The following is a 19,003-nucleotide window of genomic DNA, read 5'->3' on the forward strand; positions in this document are numbered from 1 at the left end:
CCACCCTGACCAAGTGCCACCAACGTGTTTCGTTCTGACTGCACGTGCCAGGTGAATCACTGCTCTGCAACAACCCTGCTCTTCAAACGTGACTTAAATTAATCTCAATTTCCTATACATAACTGTTGTAAATAGAGATGGAAGAACCAGCTTGGATAAAAATCAAAAGCAGCCTTGAGTTTAGATGAGTCACCTAAAATGCACTGAACCTTCCTTTTTATGTTCAGAGACATTTGGTAGTATTTTTCTCTAAAAACCAAGCCAACCATAAATCTCTATTCTGCTTGGTACTAGCTGGAACCAGAGTACAAAAATACTGGAAGAGATAGAAATGCTATTTCTGTTACCATAAACGTGCTGGGCTCAGGGCATGTCTATTGGTAGACTGAAGTGAGAGTAAAGTGAGATAAAGCCATCACTCTTTAGAACCAGAAAAAATAGAGGAGACCCTGATTTGCTAAGGTTCCCTGTTTAATTTTCAATTCTAAAAGTTTTAAGGTATTTGAACAAAGAAAACTATTTCAGCTTTATCATTAACTATAATAAAACTATACAAAATATCTCCCATATATAACTTGCTATTAGAGGTTCATACAAGAGATCACCTTATAGCTGGGGTCAATGAGGTTTTCTCTGCAAAGTCTGCAGCTGTCACCCAGGAAACTGAATCTGCACTTAAGTAATCAATCACACAAGAATTATTGACAGTAATCAATCTTTGAAATAGGAGACCAACCTTGGACCAAATGGATTCAGCTCCCTTAATTACAGAGGAGCTTCTGCCTGTTTAAAGCAGCAGAGAATTAGGTGTATTGGGTTTCACTTGTGTTATATTGAGCGTCTGAGAATCTATGGAAACAAAGAGGTGCAATCTTTGTGCAAAAAAAAAAAATCTTAGACTAAACAGCAGAAAAATATGTTCGGATAAGTCAGTTGTTTTGCCTTTTAGGATTAAATTCACAAGCACTGTAACTCAACTGAATTTAGAAAAAAGATCTCATGAGAAAACCGGTGTTAAACACAGATCCCCTTGTTCAGCACGGACTTCCCATTGATTTATTGAATGCAGCAGCTCTCACATACGTGGCTAGGCATTTCATGGACAAGATCATCAGCCCCTCTGCCTGCACAGCAAGTCAAGGTAACCTCCTCTGGGAGCCCTGTCTTGGCTTTTCACCCTGGTGCAAGTGGGTTGCTACTTTTTCCAGAGTTTGCTGAGCTCCGTGGGAAGGGATGGGAGGTTCAGAGGTGCCCTCGTTATTTTCTTGCACGTCTTGCAATTCCCCAGTGTGCCAGGCCCGTCCTTCTCCAAGCCAGGGCACGCTGATTAATTTCTATTTCTGATCTGATAGGGAGGAATAAAAATAAAACCAAACCACAGGTGGGTGCTATCATTCAGCAAAGGGCTGGATCTTCCCTTCCCCCTTTTACTGATGACACATGCTGGCAGGAGAGTAAAACAGGAGCAGGGGAAGAACTTCAAACCAAGTCCTCCTGCCTGCGGCCAAGTGTGACCTTATTTCTGCCATCGGGAGCGGGGCACACACTGTTGTGGCAGATAGCCTGCCTCCTGGCTTAGATACCTGCAGGGGCAATAACTCTCTCAACATGCAGCCAGGAACCCCTGCTGCTTTTCTGTCCAGAACCAAGCTGTAGATCCTCAGCTAGCCCCAGCCTCCCCTTTTGTTTCTCCCTGGAATTTCTTGGCTTTTGTTTTTTATTATTCCCACACTTCAATGGCACTGACATTTCCAGTGCTCCGCCTCATGCTCTCCCTTCCATTTGATTTTCTGTGAAGTTCAAGCTCATTTCGTCACTCAGTAAATATCTCCTAACAAATGCCCCCTACCATTCCTCTTAGAAACAAGTCTTTTTTTCTTTGTTTCCCGTGACACTGGCCATCATGGCATCTTTCTCTAATGATGCCAACCTTCTTTTTTCAGCTGACAGACTCTAATTACTGCAAAGATTTGTTAATTCCCTTTGGGCATCCTCCTTCTTCAGTTGTTTGAGTGATAAACTGTCAGACCTAGGGAAGCTCTAAACTACTTTGAGAGTCCTGAGTTACAGTTCATTGAGATACAGAGCAAGAGCCAGAATAGGTTAGTTCAGCTAAGTGCATTAAGCAATGAAACTGAAAGGCAACTCTTTCCCATGAAGCCATCTGGCCATGAACACTTTCTAAACAAGAAAGCTTTCAACAACAGGCCCACTGTTTTCTTGGAGGAAGGCCACTGAAATCATTAGACTTATTCATCATTTACAAATACAATGCCCACATTTTGAATGGTAACACGAATTGCCCCTGATGTGTACACGTGCATGTCACAAAAAGAGGGGCAGCAGGGGTCTGCATTGAAGCCAGAGGTGGCAACTCCAGGTGAGAGAATTGGGTTGCTGGATGTGGATGTGGCCTTGCTCTCAGGGGTGTTGCTGGCTCCTCCATGGGTTTTGGGGGAACTAAAAATGATGTGTCTGTCTTTCGCTGTTAGTAAAATAATGAAGCATTTTTACAGCATAGTTTTGAGAGATCCAGAGTTCCTGAAAAGATTTGCCGAAGACAATGGACCATAGTTTGCTTCCATAAGGTTTTCAGACTTCGCTAAGTAATGAATAAATCTTAAGAGCAAGCTCTTCCATAGCTCTTTGTATCACCTTATCTCAAAGCACCTTACAGGTGGAGGTAAGTATTGCGATTAGCTCTTTATGCATTGGGACACCATGGCACAAGGAGAACTGATCTGTCCGCAGTTATGCCAAAGACCAATAGCTCTGAAATCTCAGTGGCTCTGAAATTCCACTGCTGAATCCATTAGGTTTGATTCTCATTTGCTCAGAAGCTCATCTACTGGCGGAAAATTGGTGTCAGTGTTTTTAACCTTCTCTAAACAGAGTGTCCTGAGGGATGGATAGTGGTCTGTGACCCCAAAGCTCCACATTTTCACCTGCAGACATAGTACACATACCCTACCCTGCAACTGGGATTCTGTCAGAGCAGCTATGCAATGGCATTGCTGAAAAAAAGCCTTTCCATCCACCCACTTACAATCTCTGAGCATCTCCCCTCTCCCTGTTAAAACATGTTTTTTTGTCAGCTTGGCCACAGACCTTCAGACAAACATCAGATGACTAGATGTGTTCCAGAGGAAACAAAACCAAACCAAAAGAGGAGTCTATACACATTGCTGGCCCCAGCCTTTCACCTGGAGGCACCCAGAATGAGAGACACCAGATCTCAAGCCAGGAACAAAGAAGGAGGGTGAAGAATATCTGAACAACAGAATCGATAACCAATGCAGCAAAACCCAGCCCAGTTCACTCCACAGTCACTGAGGAGTGGCTACACTGTGAGACACAAGACTCAGCTTTAACATTTCCTGAGATACCATGAAGAGGCCTGCTCAGATTCATACAGATGGGACAGAGGCATCAGCCAGAAGAAATCTGTGATTCTGGAGACAGTAATCTTCAAGAGCTGCTTGAATAAATGCGAGATGGGCTAAATATCTCAAGAATCAGTGTCTGTCCTGTCCCTTTTTGTCAAGGCCATTTTTACCTAGGCCTTGTTGGGCACAGGTATAGTCCCGCTTCTGAAGCCCAAAGCATGTTGGAAGGCACTTAAAATCTTAATCTTCTTGGTGTCATTACACCAAAGTGGTGTTTCAGCTGGATCTCTTCTAGGTATCTTGTGTAAAGCACTAATCCTGTTGCATGGACTGACCTCACTCTTTAGCTAGATAGACAGAAAAAGATCTCCATCTTGGGCCATCCATTTGCTTCTACAAAGAACCTCACCAGTCCCAAATACTGTTCCAGCCTGCTTCCATCAGCAACCACTAGAAAAAAGAAGCTGTTTTGTTCCGTCTTGGTCATGATCAGCACCTTGTGTGTGGTAAACGCACCTCTATATATCTTTTCTCTGGTTGCGGATTGTCTTAGCTTGAGGAGAGACTTTCTGGACTAATTTTATACCTACTTTACTTGGCTATTTTTTCTTTCTTTCTATAAAAATTATTCTGCCTCTACTATAGTAAAAGACAACTCTCCAATTGCCTTGAATGGATGTGGGGTACACCACTGAAGTCAATGACAAAATACACTCATGTGCTCTCACGGCAGTAGAGAAGTCTCATACTGTAAAGTCCATACCATGCCCCTGCAGAGAGGATGCAACTTCCAGGGATGGCTGTCACTGGAACAGCATCTGTGTAGGGTTTCAGCATGGCGTTACGGAGCAATTTCACAAGGTGTTCTGTGGCGTAGCAAGAAGACCAGCACTGACTTCAAACGCATGAAAAAGCAAACACAAAGCATCCTAGAAAATGTCATCAGTATCCATATGGATAAGGAGAAACTAACTTTTATGCCATTATCTCCTATTAAAAATGCCTGCGTGTAACACTGTTTTGCTGTTTGCCATAATTTTTGGTCCTACCTCCCTTTTTTCCCTTCAAAAGTACTGTTCAAGCAAATGAGAGAGAAATAACAGCTAGACTGTGTGTGCAATTTTTTGCATGCATACATGTGTGTTAGCTAAATATGAGAGAGAGATGTGGAAGTTGTTTTCTAAGCAGAATTATTTTTCTGTTGTCTATGAAAATAACACAGTTGGTGTTTCTAACTCCTGAGAAGATTGTAAATAATGTGCAGACATAGGAAACACAGAAAATGGTAGGCAAAAGTTATTTCCATCTCCCACTGCAGAGTGGACCAAGGTAAAATCCCATTGCCAAACTCTTTCAAAATTACAAGGTGTAGAGTCTTAGTTGGCTGTTTAGCTGGTGGAACAGAACTAGCTCCAAATCTTAAAACAGATGAGGCTTTAACCCAGAAACTTTAGGATTATAAATGCTTTACAAGTGACAAAAATCCTAAGGCTGAAGATTTTGCTGCATTGCCCTGATCTTCTACAGTCAAGAGCATCACTGGAATGTATGAATACTAAATACATCATTCTATGCTTGGAGGATTGCTCTAATTCCTTCCTAATGATTGTGTGTCTGAAACAGGTATTTTTACTGTATATGCAAATTTGCTAAAATATACTGAATAAAGGCAGCTTTCGAAGAAACAAAGCCCTACTGCTTTAAGAGTCTCTCCAATTTGTTTTTAAATACTGTATTGTTTTAAAACAATATATTCTTAGTGATTCAATTAGTCTCTGAAAACACTAAAGGCAGCCTCATGAGGGAAATTAGACAGGGTTTTTATAGCAGAATTAATATGGCAAATCCTCATATCCTGTGGAGTTTTATGTGCTTGTAAAAGTAGAAAAAAATATAAAAGGTAAACTCTGGAGTATATAGTGGAATTACTATCATCTGCTCCAGGATCTCATAGGATCTGGAATTATTATAGTATATTGAAAGTAATTACTAATTCATTGCAGTTCAGGAAAGCTTTCTGACCCAACCCAAGCTTATATCTCGTGAAAAATCAACAGGAGTAAAGCACGTGCTAAAATTTAAGCATGTCTTTAAGTTCTTTCCTGAATCAGGGCTGTCCCTATACTTAAATGACTAAGGTACGATGCCTGTGCATTGTTTCTCTTTGTACTCAAATCTATGTTAGGGATCCTACAAAGTTGAAGATAACTATTTTTGAATGTAGGTAACATTCCACATGCATTTCTGTACAAGAACTCATGCAATATTGGCATTAATACAGACTTAACTATATGTTACAGCTGAAATGCTCACTGACTTCTCCTACTGCCCAGGCATTTCTACCCAGAAAATTGCTGTTTAAAACTTGGGAGTTTGACCTCATACCCTGTTTTCTTTGTGGCTTCTACTGGTTTGAATGGCTATATTTCCCACTGAACAATTTTTTTTTCCTTCTTCTTCTTTTAGGCCTTTTCCATGTCCCCCTAATTCCCTGAAGGAATAGTTGGGCTCAGCCCCACCCCAGGATGATCCTCATGCAAACAAAACTCCACTCCCAAGGGAGCACTTGCAGGATCAGGTTTTAGATGTGTCACTAGGTGCAGCTCAGGAAGAAGGCCTCAGTGATTCCTTAGCCTGTTCCACCAGGAAGAGCATCTTCAAATAACCGAAACTTGTGGCAGGAAGGAAAGGAACTACTTCTCAACAGCTACCTCAACAACCATCCATCCAAAGGTTCACTCACCCCTTCGGATCCTGCTTTATCTTATACAAACTGAACTCACGGATACTAGATGAAAGCACATCTTGGACTCCCTTCCTACCACCATGAGCTCTAGCAGTTCAGTCTGCTTATGGATATGAAAGATTTAGGTTTTCCTGGTGGATCTGTGGTGAGCATCCTGTACTGAATAGCAAGAGAACCTAGATGTGATTTCATGGCTGTACTCTTGGTTTAGCAGAGACTCAGAGGAAAGGTGGCAGGACATGCTAACCCTGACTATGACAGGAATGGCCTGTGTCACTGAAGTGACAACACCTTTGACTGGAGTCCAAGTCCATAATCTCTAACAGGCAGGGTCACGACTACTAGTCAGGAAGGGCAGTGCCGGAAAGGCAGAGACTTGGGGAAGGACTCTCAGATTTCCCCCAACAGGACAGAGGAGAGGGTAAAAGCATGTCAAGTTATCTGCCCCACTAAAGCTTCTACTAAGACAAAAGCTCCGATGAATAGTATTGTTAGCATAACCATGGCCTTTGACATCCTTATGCTTAAAAAGTCGTATTTTCTTGTGACCAGTGTCTACAGTAGCACCCACAGGATTAAACAGCCAAAAATTAGCACCCATAACCAAATCTGCACCCAGAATACTTCAGCACCTTCTGTTAGAGGATCTGAAAGCACTTTACAAATGTTAACCAACATTTGGCCTCACAACCCCCAGTGAGGTAGAACAGTATTGTCCCTCCAGGGACAGATAGACAGATTGAGGCACAGGGTTACCAAGAGACCTGCTCCCGTTCAGACACTAAATTTAGCAATGCCAAGGGCTGAATGAAGGTGTCCTGACTACTGCACCTATGCTTTGTCCACACTACCATCCTTTCCCCCACAAAGCTTCAACATGAGCCCTTAGCCTTTGAACTAAAGCCAGGATTCTATATACAATAGGTGAAGCAATCATTTAGCAGTTGCGTAGTCAGAGAGTTATTGAATTAAATGAAGTTATTGGTGGGAACAAATGATTTCTCGTGCAAAACTCTGGATGTAAATGATCATGCACTAAGACTACTAGGTGCAAATTTGGTGCACGATAACTCTGACCCCTTAATAATTCCCAATCCTGGCCTCTCTCAGAAAAATCTCTTTTTTAAGTTGCATTATATGTATCATCACATGAACCTCTAAAGATGCAGCCTGCACAGATTGTTTCATACCAGCAATGCAAGCAAACAAAATGTGGAGTGGCTTTGGGAACAACCCAGCATTCATGTAGCATCAAACATGACAACGTTATAATTCATTCTAATCACAAGGGGTTGCAAGGCAATAGGGAATAGGTGTGTATGTTGAAAAAAAGGCAAATAGAGCAACAAAGAAAGATTTGATTGCACAGATTTCATTTAGGTAAAGTTCTGTAATAATCAGTTTCATCGAAAGCTTGTTCCATGAGAAAGGGAGGCAATGCCAGCTAGCCTATGACAAAGCTTCGGCGTAGTAAAAACCACCAGCCCTGCGTGAATAGATGAACTTTGCATTCTGTAGGAGTCATTACTGATTAATAAAAGCAAGAGGTTTCTCTAAATACAGTAAGTTTGTTTTTGTCAGATAGAAGAGTTTCTTAAAATATGGGTTTTTGAACACCACAAAATTCCATTTGTTATGTAAGTAGAGAATCTGGCCATAGTTAGGAATACTGAAGTGTAAAAAACCAAATACGTAGTCTTAAACATTACAAAAACTATCAAAACATTCAATATTTTGAACTGACCTTTTTTTGCCTCTACATGTGTCTGTTTTGGCAGTGATGACAAGACTTCTAAACTGAGTTGTTATTACTGTTCTGCAGTTGTTGGTTGGGTTTTTTTGTACATTTTTCTGAATGTGTTTTTTAAACAAAAGAAAATTACCAGCTTTTATAAAAAAGAAGGAGCTTGCATCCTTACTCCCAAAACACAGATACAAGGTTTTCCTTTATAAAAAGTGTATTGATTTTTTGCTATAAAAAGTGACCTATAGGGTGTCAAACCTGAAAACAAATTCTCACAGTGTTTTCAGTGTTGGCTGTTCACAAGGCATTACTGTTACAAACAGAGATAGAGAGATACCATAGGGTAGGTATAAAAATTTGTTACCAGCTAGCAGTATCTTTGGATCATCTGTGAAAGATGTTCCACTCCAGATAACTCAGCCGACTTACATTTTTTTTGCTTAATCATTAAAAAAAAAATTCCCAATATTTGAATCACTATTGTACTAACCTTACTTAGCATCTTATGCAATCATTCCTAATCTCATCCAAGCTTCTGCTGGCATATTAAGCATCAGACTAGTAAGTCATTTCCCTTCCTGCCCTCCAACAACAAAACCAGTACTAGTTAGTATGTAGTATGCAGGTGCTAAAATCAGGGCTGCAAATGAGGAGCAGGTGAGCTGGCAAACCTTGGCAGTTTGGACAGGTGGAGAATATCATTTGCTCTACTTGAGCTTGCAAATTGGTCAGCAAGCGATCTATTTGCACACTTCCAGGGGGAGCTACTTTACTATCACTAGGAAAATTACATAGTTGCAGCAGAAGAAGAAATAATAGAAGAAAATGGGAAATGCACAGGATCATTGGCATATTGGCCCCAAATTGCTCGCAATGTCCATTTTGCATCCCTTTAACTTGGAAGAATGGTATCCCTCTATCTCTATAGACTGGTAGGTGTTGATTTGTGGCACGGAGGATAACTCACAGAAAAAAAAAAGACATATAACTGTGTGTCCTTTTGTCTGTTTTGAAAGCACCAGTCACCTATCTGCTTATTTTGGCAGAAGTACTCTACTGTATCTTAAACATAGCTTGCAGTATGGACATTTAGCTTCATGTCGCTTTACATGGAATCTCCAAGGGAATCAGAGTCATCCAAAGACAGAGGCAGATACAAGTCCTGTAGGAAGAAAGAAGAAAATGTTAACTCACTCACAGTCCCGTGCAGTTCGTAGGGACAGGGTGGAAGACTCATGCACTGGTTACTGGATGGGCCTTCCAGTTGTCCAGGTACTTCAAGGCTAAAATCAAGGCAGGTTACTTGCACAGTGGGGCAAGGGAGTCTTGGTACCAGAAGAAAGATGACTGTTCAGTGATAAGTTTGAGAAGTATTTTTTTATCGCTTCTGGATCAATGTGTCCATTATAGCACATGCATGAAAGAGCAGGACTTTTCCTTAAACAGGTCTCTCTGAACCTAAGTCCACAATAAAGAGTCTTACCTTGATTTGACAGCTACCCTTAGGACAAATCTCTAGGAAAACCAAATGTTCCATGATTTATTATTTATTTTAAGTAATTTCTGATCGATTAGAAGGGTTAAGAAAATAATCCCAAGTTTATTATCTGGATCAAATACTGAATGTAAAACTTTTCCAGGGTCTCTTTCTGGAGTAACCATCTTATTGCACTTCCTTAAAGTTCTGCCTGGAACGGGGTACACAAACCTACTCAAGGGCTGAAGCTCTCCTTGGACCTTTCTGAACTCTGACCCCCACACAGGTAATAACTGTGAGCAAAATGAAGAAAAGCCCAAATACACGGAAAGGAAATTCACAACCATCTTGATATAAGAAGAGGTAAAATATGACTTTGTGCTGAACTCAACCTAAGCATTTAGCATTTGAGCTTTAGGGGAAAAAAAGAAAAGTGATTTAATCATAAGCAGGAAATTGCTCCTGGGAGGAAGACAACGATGCATTAATATTCTGGTAACCTAAAATGCTACATTTGTGTTTGCTGATTGGCTTAAGTTAGTGGAGGAGCTCATAGACGGATTGGCTTTGCCCTCAGCAGTCGCCATCTATTACAAATATTCTAGGGGCTTCTCTGGAAAGGTCATAAATCAGCCAGCTGAAAACATGCATAAAACATTAAAGAAGGTGAGTTTTACTTGTCTTTACCAGGAAGCAAATACTCATCTCCAAAGTCCTAAATGAGATAGTGTTTGGAAAGTATTTTAGGTCCTTGATGGCTGAAGCAAAGGATGCAGTTTACAGCATTACTTTTGCTGAAATACACACAAGCAATTTTTGAATTCAGACTATGGGCCAGATCCTGTTCTCAATTATAAATTAATAATAAATCTGGACCCATTGTGTTAAAATTGGTGTGTTTCCTCAGACTTAGACTGAGCAGCTGAGATCAGAGTGAAGTCCTGAGGAAAACATAGATTTCATTTGGATTCAGCTATGCCTTTTGTTAAAGAAAGTCAAATAAAGCTGAGTAACTACAGCATTTCCATATGTTGGGAATATTTTAAAGATCTGATTTTTGAGAAGCCAAAAGTCCACCCCAGGCTCCCCCAATACCATTCAACCCCATGTCCAAAGGTCTGCGATCCAAAATCTTACATGTTAGAGGTGTAATCCAAAGCCCATTGGACTTTTGGGGATTCCTCCCATTGACTTATCTGTGCTTTTTTCCACCATCATAACAACTGTAGTCCAGCTGCTGCTACCACTCCTCACTTTGAGAAAAAACCATCCTCAAACAAAATAAGTTCAAGCCATGCAATCTAGACCACAGTGGATTACATGTAGCTGGCTGACTGCAAAACCTCACCACTATCAGAATTTTTAATTACTCTTCCAGAATTTCAAGTGAATGCTTCCAAAGTCATACTCAGGCTGAGAGGTATGTTCTGATTACTAAAGAGAAATCCCACTGACCTCCTCTCACACTTACATTTATGTCCAAGATCCAATTTCTGTATCAAGTAAAGACTGTTGGAAGCAACACTGTGGCTATTTCAGAAATGAGAAAGCCCATGGAAATGACAATCTGGCCTCAGCGCAGAATGGCACTGAGTAACAGGAACATAAAAAAGCTGTGACTGCTGCTATACCTTTTAAATAAATCAATACATGAATTATCTATGAGACAGCCCAGGTTTACTGATCTCTACTAGGATGCTGTGCTACCTGTTAGACACCCTGTTTGTTGCCAGTAAAAACAGCTACTGTACCAGAACACAATTACTACATCATCTGTAAAAAAAATCACTTATTTCCTGTAAAACAGACTATGGCCTTAAATAATTTAAAAAAAATCCTTGAGAAGCATCATTAAAGTGATGTCTTAGAGCTTCAGTAACATTTGTATTTCTTCTGCTGTTTAATAGACGAGATTTGCCAACCCTTAAGGCTTTTCAAGAGAGGAGGATTTATATGAAGATCATATCCATCAATAACTTGTGAACTTTTTCAGTGATAGCGATAGAAGCTCAGGGTTAAGTTATCTCTTCTGATCCATATGGATGACCTCCAGCACACATTAATAACTCCAGTGGAAGAAACAGGCCAATGATTTGTTGTTTACCATCTTGCTAGAGCCCAAAGTGACAACCCTTTTAGGTAATGGGCCAAATTCTCCACTGTTTCAACATAAGGAGTCGTGCTTCTAGAGGATATGGCCATGAGTTAAATGACATAGAAATATGAGTAGACTAAGGAAGAAACAGATGTAGTAAGGTATAAGAAACGTAATACCTTGTGCTTACGGAGGCTCCCTGGGCTGGTAGGTGTGGAGATCGGGGACTGCTTTGATTTGGGTGTAGAGAGCTGACTGCTTGAGGTCCCATTTGCTGTCAGAAAACAAGACAGAAACTAGCAGTCAGACAAGCAAGAGGAAGATCTCCTTTCTCCTTTGGGGAGATGGAAGGTATCCAAACATTTAACACAGAAACACGATCGTTTATTCATGTTAGGCAGGAGAAAAAAACCAAGTGAACAGCATGGCTGTTCACCCAAGTTAAGGCTTTCAGCTGTTCAAGATAATAGACTGTAAAATACAGTGAAATATAAAATATATCGAAGGAGCAATATTTTACACTACAAATATTCACCAAATTAACCCAAGATATGCATCACCAGAAAAACAAAGACAATTTCTATGTTCTCAAGTAGTTTAACACAATTGAAACCACATGGCATTTAAGGGCATGAGCGGAAACCAGAGGCTGCAGATATCCTGGATCCTACAGAAGAAATGTTAATATGTCAAATACACACATTACAAATTAGACAAACAGCTGCCTGGAATGCCCTGGATATAGTTAGTTGTGGCTGGGATTAAATGACCAAAAGAGCCCTTCTGAAGCCCTGGTGTAAGCACAGGGTGGCATGTCCCTGTTCAGGTGGCTCTGCTGTTCCTCCACTGCCTGCACCAGAGAAGTGAACATGGTTCCTCAGGAGGAGGAACAGGAGAATCACATCAAGCGACAATCCTCTTGCAAAGACCAAAATCTGGCCTTCTGGGTTGCTTTGTTTGTCCATGTTGCTTTGAAGAAAACATAGTTATTCTCCGTTTAAAAAAATATGATTCATTAAACCAAATGGCTTTTGGAAGCGTTGTTTGTTGAGGCCTTCACAGACCTGGCTTTTAGTTAAAGTGAAGGGCCCCAGGTCTATGTCAGGGCAAGCTATTATGCATTTATTGAACTAAAAAGGAATCAAAGTAAGTAACATATTATGCAGAAAAATGAAGAGAAACAAAATGGAATAAGGAGAAATTATTTTTTTCCTACCACTGATGTTCTTTGAAGTAAGCTAATGTCTTTGATAATTGCCAGGTGTCACAATACGTATTTCGTAAGGACATACTTATGCATAGTGAACTTGGTCATTCATAGGTTGTGTATCAACTCCAGGGATACAGACCCTCTTGTTACCAGGCGTTGTAAACACATAGTTCCACCAGCACAAGCAGCATTACTTGAGGGAAGGAAATTCAAACTCATGCTGGCTGTGTCCAAGTATATTATCTTTTCCAGCCTTTTCTTTTTGCAATCCAAGCATCAGCAAGCTGGAGGCCTTATGAACATTAAACTACATATCCCAATCAAGTCTACAGAAAGGGACATTTCCAAAACCTACTCCAGATCTTAACATATTCAGCACAAACCACAAAACTAAACCCCAAATATTTGATTGTCATTTCCTTAAATGGCAACAGTGTTGCCAGCCGTCCAGATAACTATACAAATCCCTACCCCTTCTAAAGAAAGCATTTTTAATTGTGTTGATGTTTCACACAGAGAGAGAAAGACAAGCATATAACGATCCAGGCTTGTTGTCCTGCTCTCTATGTGCCCAATACCTCTGTGTACCATTACTCTAACCGTAAAGGCATGTGCACAGGAGGATGGATGATTTCAGCATATGGGACTTATGCTTTCAATTGCAAGAGCTGAATATGCAAATCAGTTACTTAAAATTAAGCAAGTAGTTGAGTGTCTGGAGGAGAACTAAGAAGTGTATAAAGTATCATACAGTAAGAAGAAGGTGTGTGAGTGTTGTATTTGTAAGAGCAAATCCAGCATAACCCTTGCTTTAATGCCTCAGCCAGCCTCATTCCCCTTCTCTGTTACCTTCTTGTGAGAAAGAGGAGGGCAGTTAAGGTTCGTAGTATCACTGGCCCAAATGTAGAGATCATACATGTGAATTCAAGTAAGTGTAAAGAAACATGTGCTCTAAGCCACAGGACAAAGGAGGAGCTGCCGGCATGTTAAAGCAGCTCAGACTCAACAGATTCACGGTAACATGGGCTCTCTGTCTTCATATCCATCATTTCTATGCAGAAGGTGCTATTGAGAAGAGGAGGCTATTCAGTACAGATAGCTTCTTTCCCATTACAAATGCACCTCGCTGAGGAAATAGATATTTCTTAAAAGGTGGTAGAAATAATGATCTATAGATAATTGGGGAACAGACTGACCCTTCACCTCCCCATTCCACTCAGACCATTCTTTATTGGTAGGGGGAAAAAACTAGTTATGGAAACCCAGAAATGGTTACACGCTGGTCCCCGCACTGCGACATGCCACTTTTCACTTTGCTCCAGTTCTACAAAGTGAGCTGCCCTCGAGGCTGGGGGGGAAAAAAGTAGAGTTCACTAACTATATGCCATATAATGAAGGCACTTCAGAAAAAAAGAACTTTGATCTCTTTTATGGTATTTTTTTACCAAGTGACTTTGGGTTTCTATTAAAGAATATGTGGGGTACAGTAGTACTAATATAATCTGTATTAGCTAGAATCCATCTTTAATTTCTAAAATCCCTCCTTCTTTATTTATTTCCAGTTGTCACTGATCCTGAGGCAGGAAGTAATCTTTCCTAAGACAAAGAATGCCACTTACCAACTCTACAAAGAACCCAAATTTCCCTTCCACAAACAGGAAGACTGGAAGAATGGCTAACAGTTGGTGTGCAGCAAATAGATGTAATTGCTGCAGGGAAGGACATAAATTCCCTAATACAATGAGACTTTTGAGTGCTACAGCAGGGATGTTAATATTTTATGAGCACCAATGAAAAAACAGATGTGACATCCAAGTCAGAAATCCAATGAGATGGATGTATATCATTACAAATACTCACAAAGAGTTTTGCAGCAGGACCAACAATTAAGAAGCCCAGTTTCATTTTCTTTCTGTCTGATAATGAAGAATAGTGTTCATAATCAAACTTGCATGCATTCCTTTTGAACTCAAATGCAAGAAAATAACAAGAGGCAAAGAGCAGATCCCAGGTGGTGTATAACGCTGCTGCTCCACTAAAATCCTCTGATGACTTATGGTAGCTAAGGATCTCACATAAGCTCGGCTATTGGAAACCATTCTTTATAACCAGCTTTCATTTGAATTAGTTTGGGTTTTTTTCCACCGCGTTATTGTTTGTGTATTATGTCTTATTTATGTCATTGGATTTGCTTTGCAACCTCAATTTACCTTAAAGCCCCTTTGTGCATATGACACGTCCTTTAATTGCATGAACATGTGCACTACCTTGTTTCATAGGACCCTTAGCTCCTTCAGTGCACAAGACAATTGTACTCGGGAGATAAATCAGGCTTGTCCAGGAAATGAGAAGGAGGATGGAGAACATAGGATAATGTCACCTTTGAGATGGCTATGAGAGATTCAGGTAAACTGAATTCTCTGCTTGCTTCTCCCACAGATATTTTAGCCAAACTTCTCATATGCAATTGTTCCTTGAGTGTTGCTCCGGTTTGCTTGGATGACTGGGACCCTGGATCTGAATTTCCAGCAATGATAAGCACCGAGACCTGTAAATGAGGTTAGTGAGGTCCATCTTTTGAACTTACATTTCTATCAAATAACAGAACTGGAAAATGCAGGGCCCAAGGATCACAGTGAGTGCTCAAAATGTGTGGAGATATCTCTTTTTCTGTCAATTTGTAAAATAAGGTTAATACTCCTTGCTCCATTGGGGTTCCCAGGGCTCTGCAGATGAGTTTCTAGTTTGAGGAGCACATGCTCGTACATCACAAGAGTGAAAGAACCATGAAATACGTGGACAGTTTTGTCTCCAGGTCAGGGTTTGAAGTGTCACCAAGAAAATAAAGAGAGGCAACAACCAGAACACGGACAGCATAAAGCAAATGTAGAAATAGCAGCTCATTTAGTGAGCACAAGCCATCCTGCCCTCCAGGACAGAGGAGCCTGTGGGAAAAATAAAGACTCTGTTGTAGTGTGTATTCAGGAGTGGAAGACTTCAGATTGCACAGGCATCCTTCGCTCAGGCACCTCCTAACTTCCAAGCACTCAGCTCTGCAGCATTGGCACCCTTTTCTCATCACGTTTTGTGAGGGTGATCTCTCCGCTGGATGCGTACGGTGGATTGTCAGCTAGCAGAACGTAAGTAAGTGCAAGTGGGATAACAAGCTGCTCTACCTTGTGTGCAATCCAAAAGACATCTGCTGCCTTTTTAACACATTCATATATAATGACCCTGGGGAGCCAGATCTGCAGTCAGGACAGACTGACGTTCTGTATCTGTTTTGCTAATTGCTGCTGCCTTGTGAATATGCTTTTGTCCCTCTATCCAAACCCTTCCATTAGAGGACTGAGAAATTAAAGTCCTGCAGCAGTGCCTCAGAGCCCTGTTCATAGGCTCCCTGAGCCAAATCAAGGCAAAGCTGGGGAAAGACATTTTCAAATTTCAGCTCAGGTACCTGTGGCTCTGTACTGCAAAGGACAAAGATCATGCTGGTTTTAAAAATCATAAACTCTCCTATCACAGCGCATGTATTTATACAACTGAACCCTTGTTTGTTATGTGAGTTACTGTAAGATAAATTCATATTTTTATAACAAAGAAGTAATGGCAAATGACATCATTGTTTTCTCCCTTGTATTTCTCCCCTGAGATTTAGCTCTGTCTTTTGTTTGGTTTGACTTCTTATTGGAGTCATCTGTTAAAGAAATTTTGCCAAACTTCATGCTGACCCTACCCCATTTAAATCTCATGGACCATAGCAGCAGCACAGAGACTTATGTCCTTGCACCCAGTTCTCCTCTGTCATGTTAGGAGAAGGAATTGGATGGTATACTGCACGTCTAGTTTAGTCTGGATTTTATTGCTCTAAGCTATGTCATTTAGCAAAGCTGACTTCATGGAAAGAAAAATAGAGGCTAGAAATAACCACAGAAGCTTTGTAACTCCAATTCTGTGCTCTAAATTGGGATCAGATATATTTGGGTCATCCCCAATAGAGATCTTATTTTTTAAAAGCACCAAGTCTGACAGGGACTCACAGGCTCCCTCAGAGACCTGCTTCAGTGATTAAGATGCTTATAATTGAAAAGTGTTCCTAATATCTGATCTATATATCCCTTATTAAAGATTAAACCAATATCCTGTCCTATCCCTGATAAAGACAGAAAATCGATCCTTATCCTCTTTTTAATACTTCATATGCATTAGAAGAGTGTTAAATTGTCCCTTCTTGATCTTCCTTTTTTCTAAGCTGAATCAGTCAATTTCCTTCAACCTTTATGACCTGGATTTTCTCTAGTTTGCTTATGACTTTCTTAGCATGTTCAGTCCATACTAAAACACAACAACCCGAGCTCAGCTAAGGCCAGATAGAGACACCAATCCCTTCCAGTCTCAATTCACACCTGATATATGAGAAACTAGTTCAGCTCTACTAGCTCACATTTGGGAGACAAGAGAGAGGCACTTGGATACATTCTTGTAGACGGAGAAGTAAAATCCTGCTGTATTTTGCTAACCCCACCTTGCTGGAAGCAACATTTTGGGGGAGTTAGGTGGAGGATGTAGATGAAAGACTGCATCACAGTTCCACCACCAAAGAGATGGGAAACTAAAAGATATATTGGAAGCCCAGTGGGAACTGCTGGGAAAGCAGCCAGGGCCTTCCAGTCCAACTGGACCAAGAGGTGGAAACAGCCCCACGATGGAATGATCAGTACAGTGGCTGGAGGAACAGCTGGATCAAAACAGAAATACACTGGCATTGCTGAGAAGGTATATATATGGGTTGGGGGTTAATGAGAGAAGGAAGAAAGGATTCCCCTTAGGAATATAAGGACTGTGGTCTGTTACCATCTGCTTATAGCAAGACACTTCTTCGTTCTTCATTCATTCATTTCCTTTTAATTCATTCATTCATTTAATTTTCATTCATTCATTTAAATGACTGTATGGTAAATAAAGAGATAAAAGTACCATGCCAAGAAAACAGTGTTTAACATGTTTCTGTGGATTAGCTAACTCATTTTTTTAATATCCTTGGAGCTGAAGGGCTCTGGCTGCCTAGAGGGAATTGAGCTTTTCACAGTGAGGCCATGACACATCTAGGCAGGAGGCAAATTACCTCCGGCAGAAGGTAGCAATTCAACCAGTGAACTCGAATTGCTGCAGCTAGGAGATGGCACTCTCTGTGTGGTTGCACTTCTGTGCACGGCCTTTTGTCCTGATGTTTTTTAACAAAATATTTTATGTGTTCTTTGTTGCTCCATGTTAATCCTTGTTATTTTGGAACAGCAGCTGACCACTTACTTCGGTGGCTCACTACCAGGACTGCTGTAACAAGACAGTCAAAGAATACATTACAGTTCACATCTACCTGGTGATAGGAGCAATTAAATAGCTTAGAAGCTGCTTCCTTTTCAGTGCTAGATTTACAGACTTTCTACATATATTTCCTTATGTATTCTGCTGTTGTTCTGACTCAGAGGTGGCCCCAGAGACCACAATCAGGAACAAAGCTTTGGGTGCCATCAGGGGAAACTGAACTCCAGCCAGCAGTACGCCTCTCTATGGCTCTCCCAGAAAGCTAGTTATACCTGGATCTATGTTTCTCATTGAGAATTAGATCACTAAATCCATAGCCAAAACCAGAAGGAGCAAATGATATCAAAGATGAAAGGAGATCACCTGGCACAGGAGGCAGATCCCTGCATAGAAAGCTTCCAGGCTGACAAATCAACTTAGATGGGGATCTACACAGTCTATGACGATGGCTAACACACCATCAGGCCACACAGTTGTATTCATTCACCTGCATAACCTGACGGTTTACTGCAGCAGGACTGAATGCATTAGAGAGTGTGCAGGTTGCTGGAACAGTCTCTGATCCACTGGAGTGTAGACAGTGGCCTTGCTAGAGTGTGGCTTGCCTCTGCTGGAAGGTCTGGAGCACATGCTGCAGCCACTCTGCTGCTGGAGATGTCTTTTGTCTCTGGCAATCTGTGAGATAATAGCTTTGGTTTTAGCAATATTATTGTCCAAATGCTTTCAGAATACACAAAAAGCCCCAAATAAGGAGCCTCAAAGCTCTCTCCTGTGCATGATTCCATGGGTAGATTACAGAGCTCTGTGTACAGATTGGTTATCACTGCCTTGGACAATCCATTGGGAAAGAAGGCATGAACAGCTTAAATGATGCACTCAAAGCCATGGAGTGAGTCAGTGGAGGAGACCGGAATAAAACACAAGTCCCCAAATACCCCAGCCTGTGTGGAGGATAACTGCTGTTCGGGCACAAAGCATTTCCACAGCTTTGAATGACAAGTGTTTTATGTTGACACATAA

General features: G+C 40.9%; 1 protein-coding gene across 5 annotated transcripts in view; it reads right to left on the reverse strand.

Annotated features, from left to right (window-relative positions):
- Positions 1–56: 56 nt before the first annotated feature.
- The window catches only part of DCX (doublecortin), an 85,616-nt gene continuing 66,669 nt past the window's right edge, over positions 57–19,003 (reverse strand). For 3 of the 5 annotated variants that reach the window (XM_072877284.1, XM_072877288.1, XM_072877285.1), the window contains exons 6-7: positions 11,625–11,722; positions 57–9,038 (exon numbers count right to left, since the gene is read on the reverse strand). In XM_072877284.1, coding sequence (XP_072733385.1) covers positions 8,982–9,038; positions 11,625–11,722 — 155 coding nt within the window. In that variant the 3' untranslated portion in view covers positions 57–8,981. The remainder of the gene's footprint in view (positions 9,039–11,624; positions 11,723–19,003) is intronic. The other 2 variants (XM_072877287.1, XM_072877289.1) reach the window with 1 other exon arrangement.

The sequence above is a fragment of the Ciconia boyciana genome, chromosome 12 (genome assembly GCF_034638445.1).
Source record: "Ciconia boyciana chromosome 12, ASM3463844v1, whole genome shotgun sequence".
NCBI classification, from domain to species: domain Eukaryota; kingdom Metazoa; phylum Chordata; class Aves; order Ciconiiformes; family Ciconiidae; genus Ciconia; species Ciconia boyciana.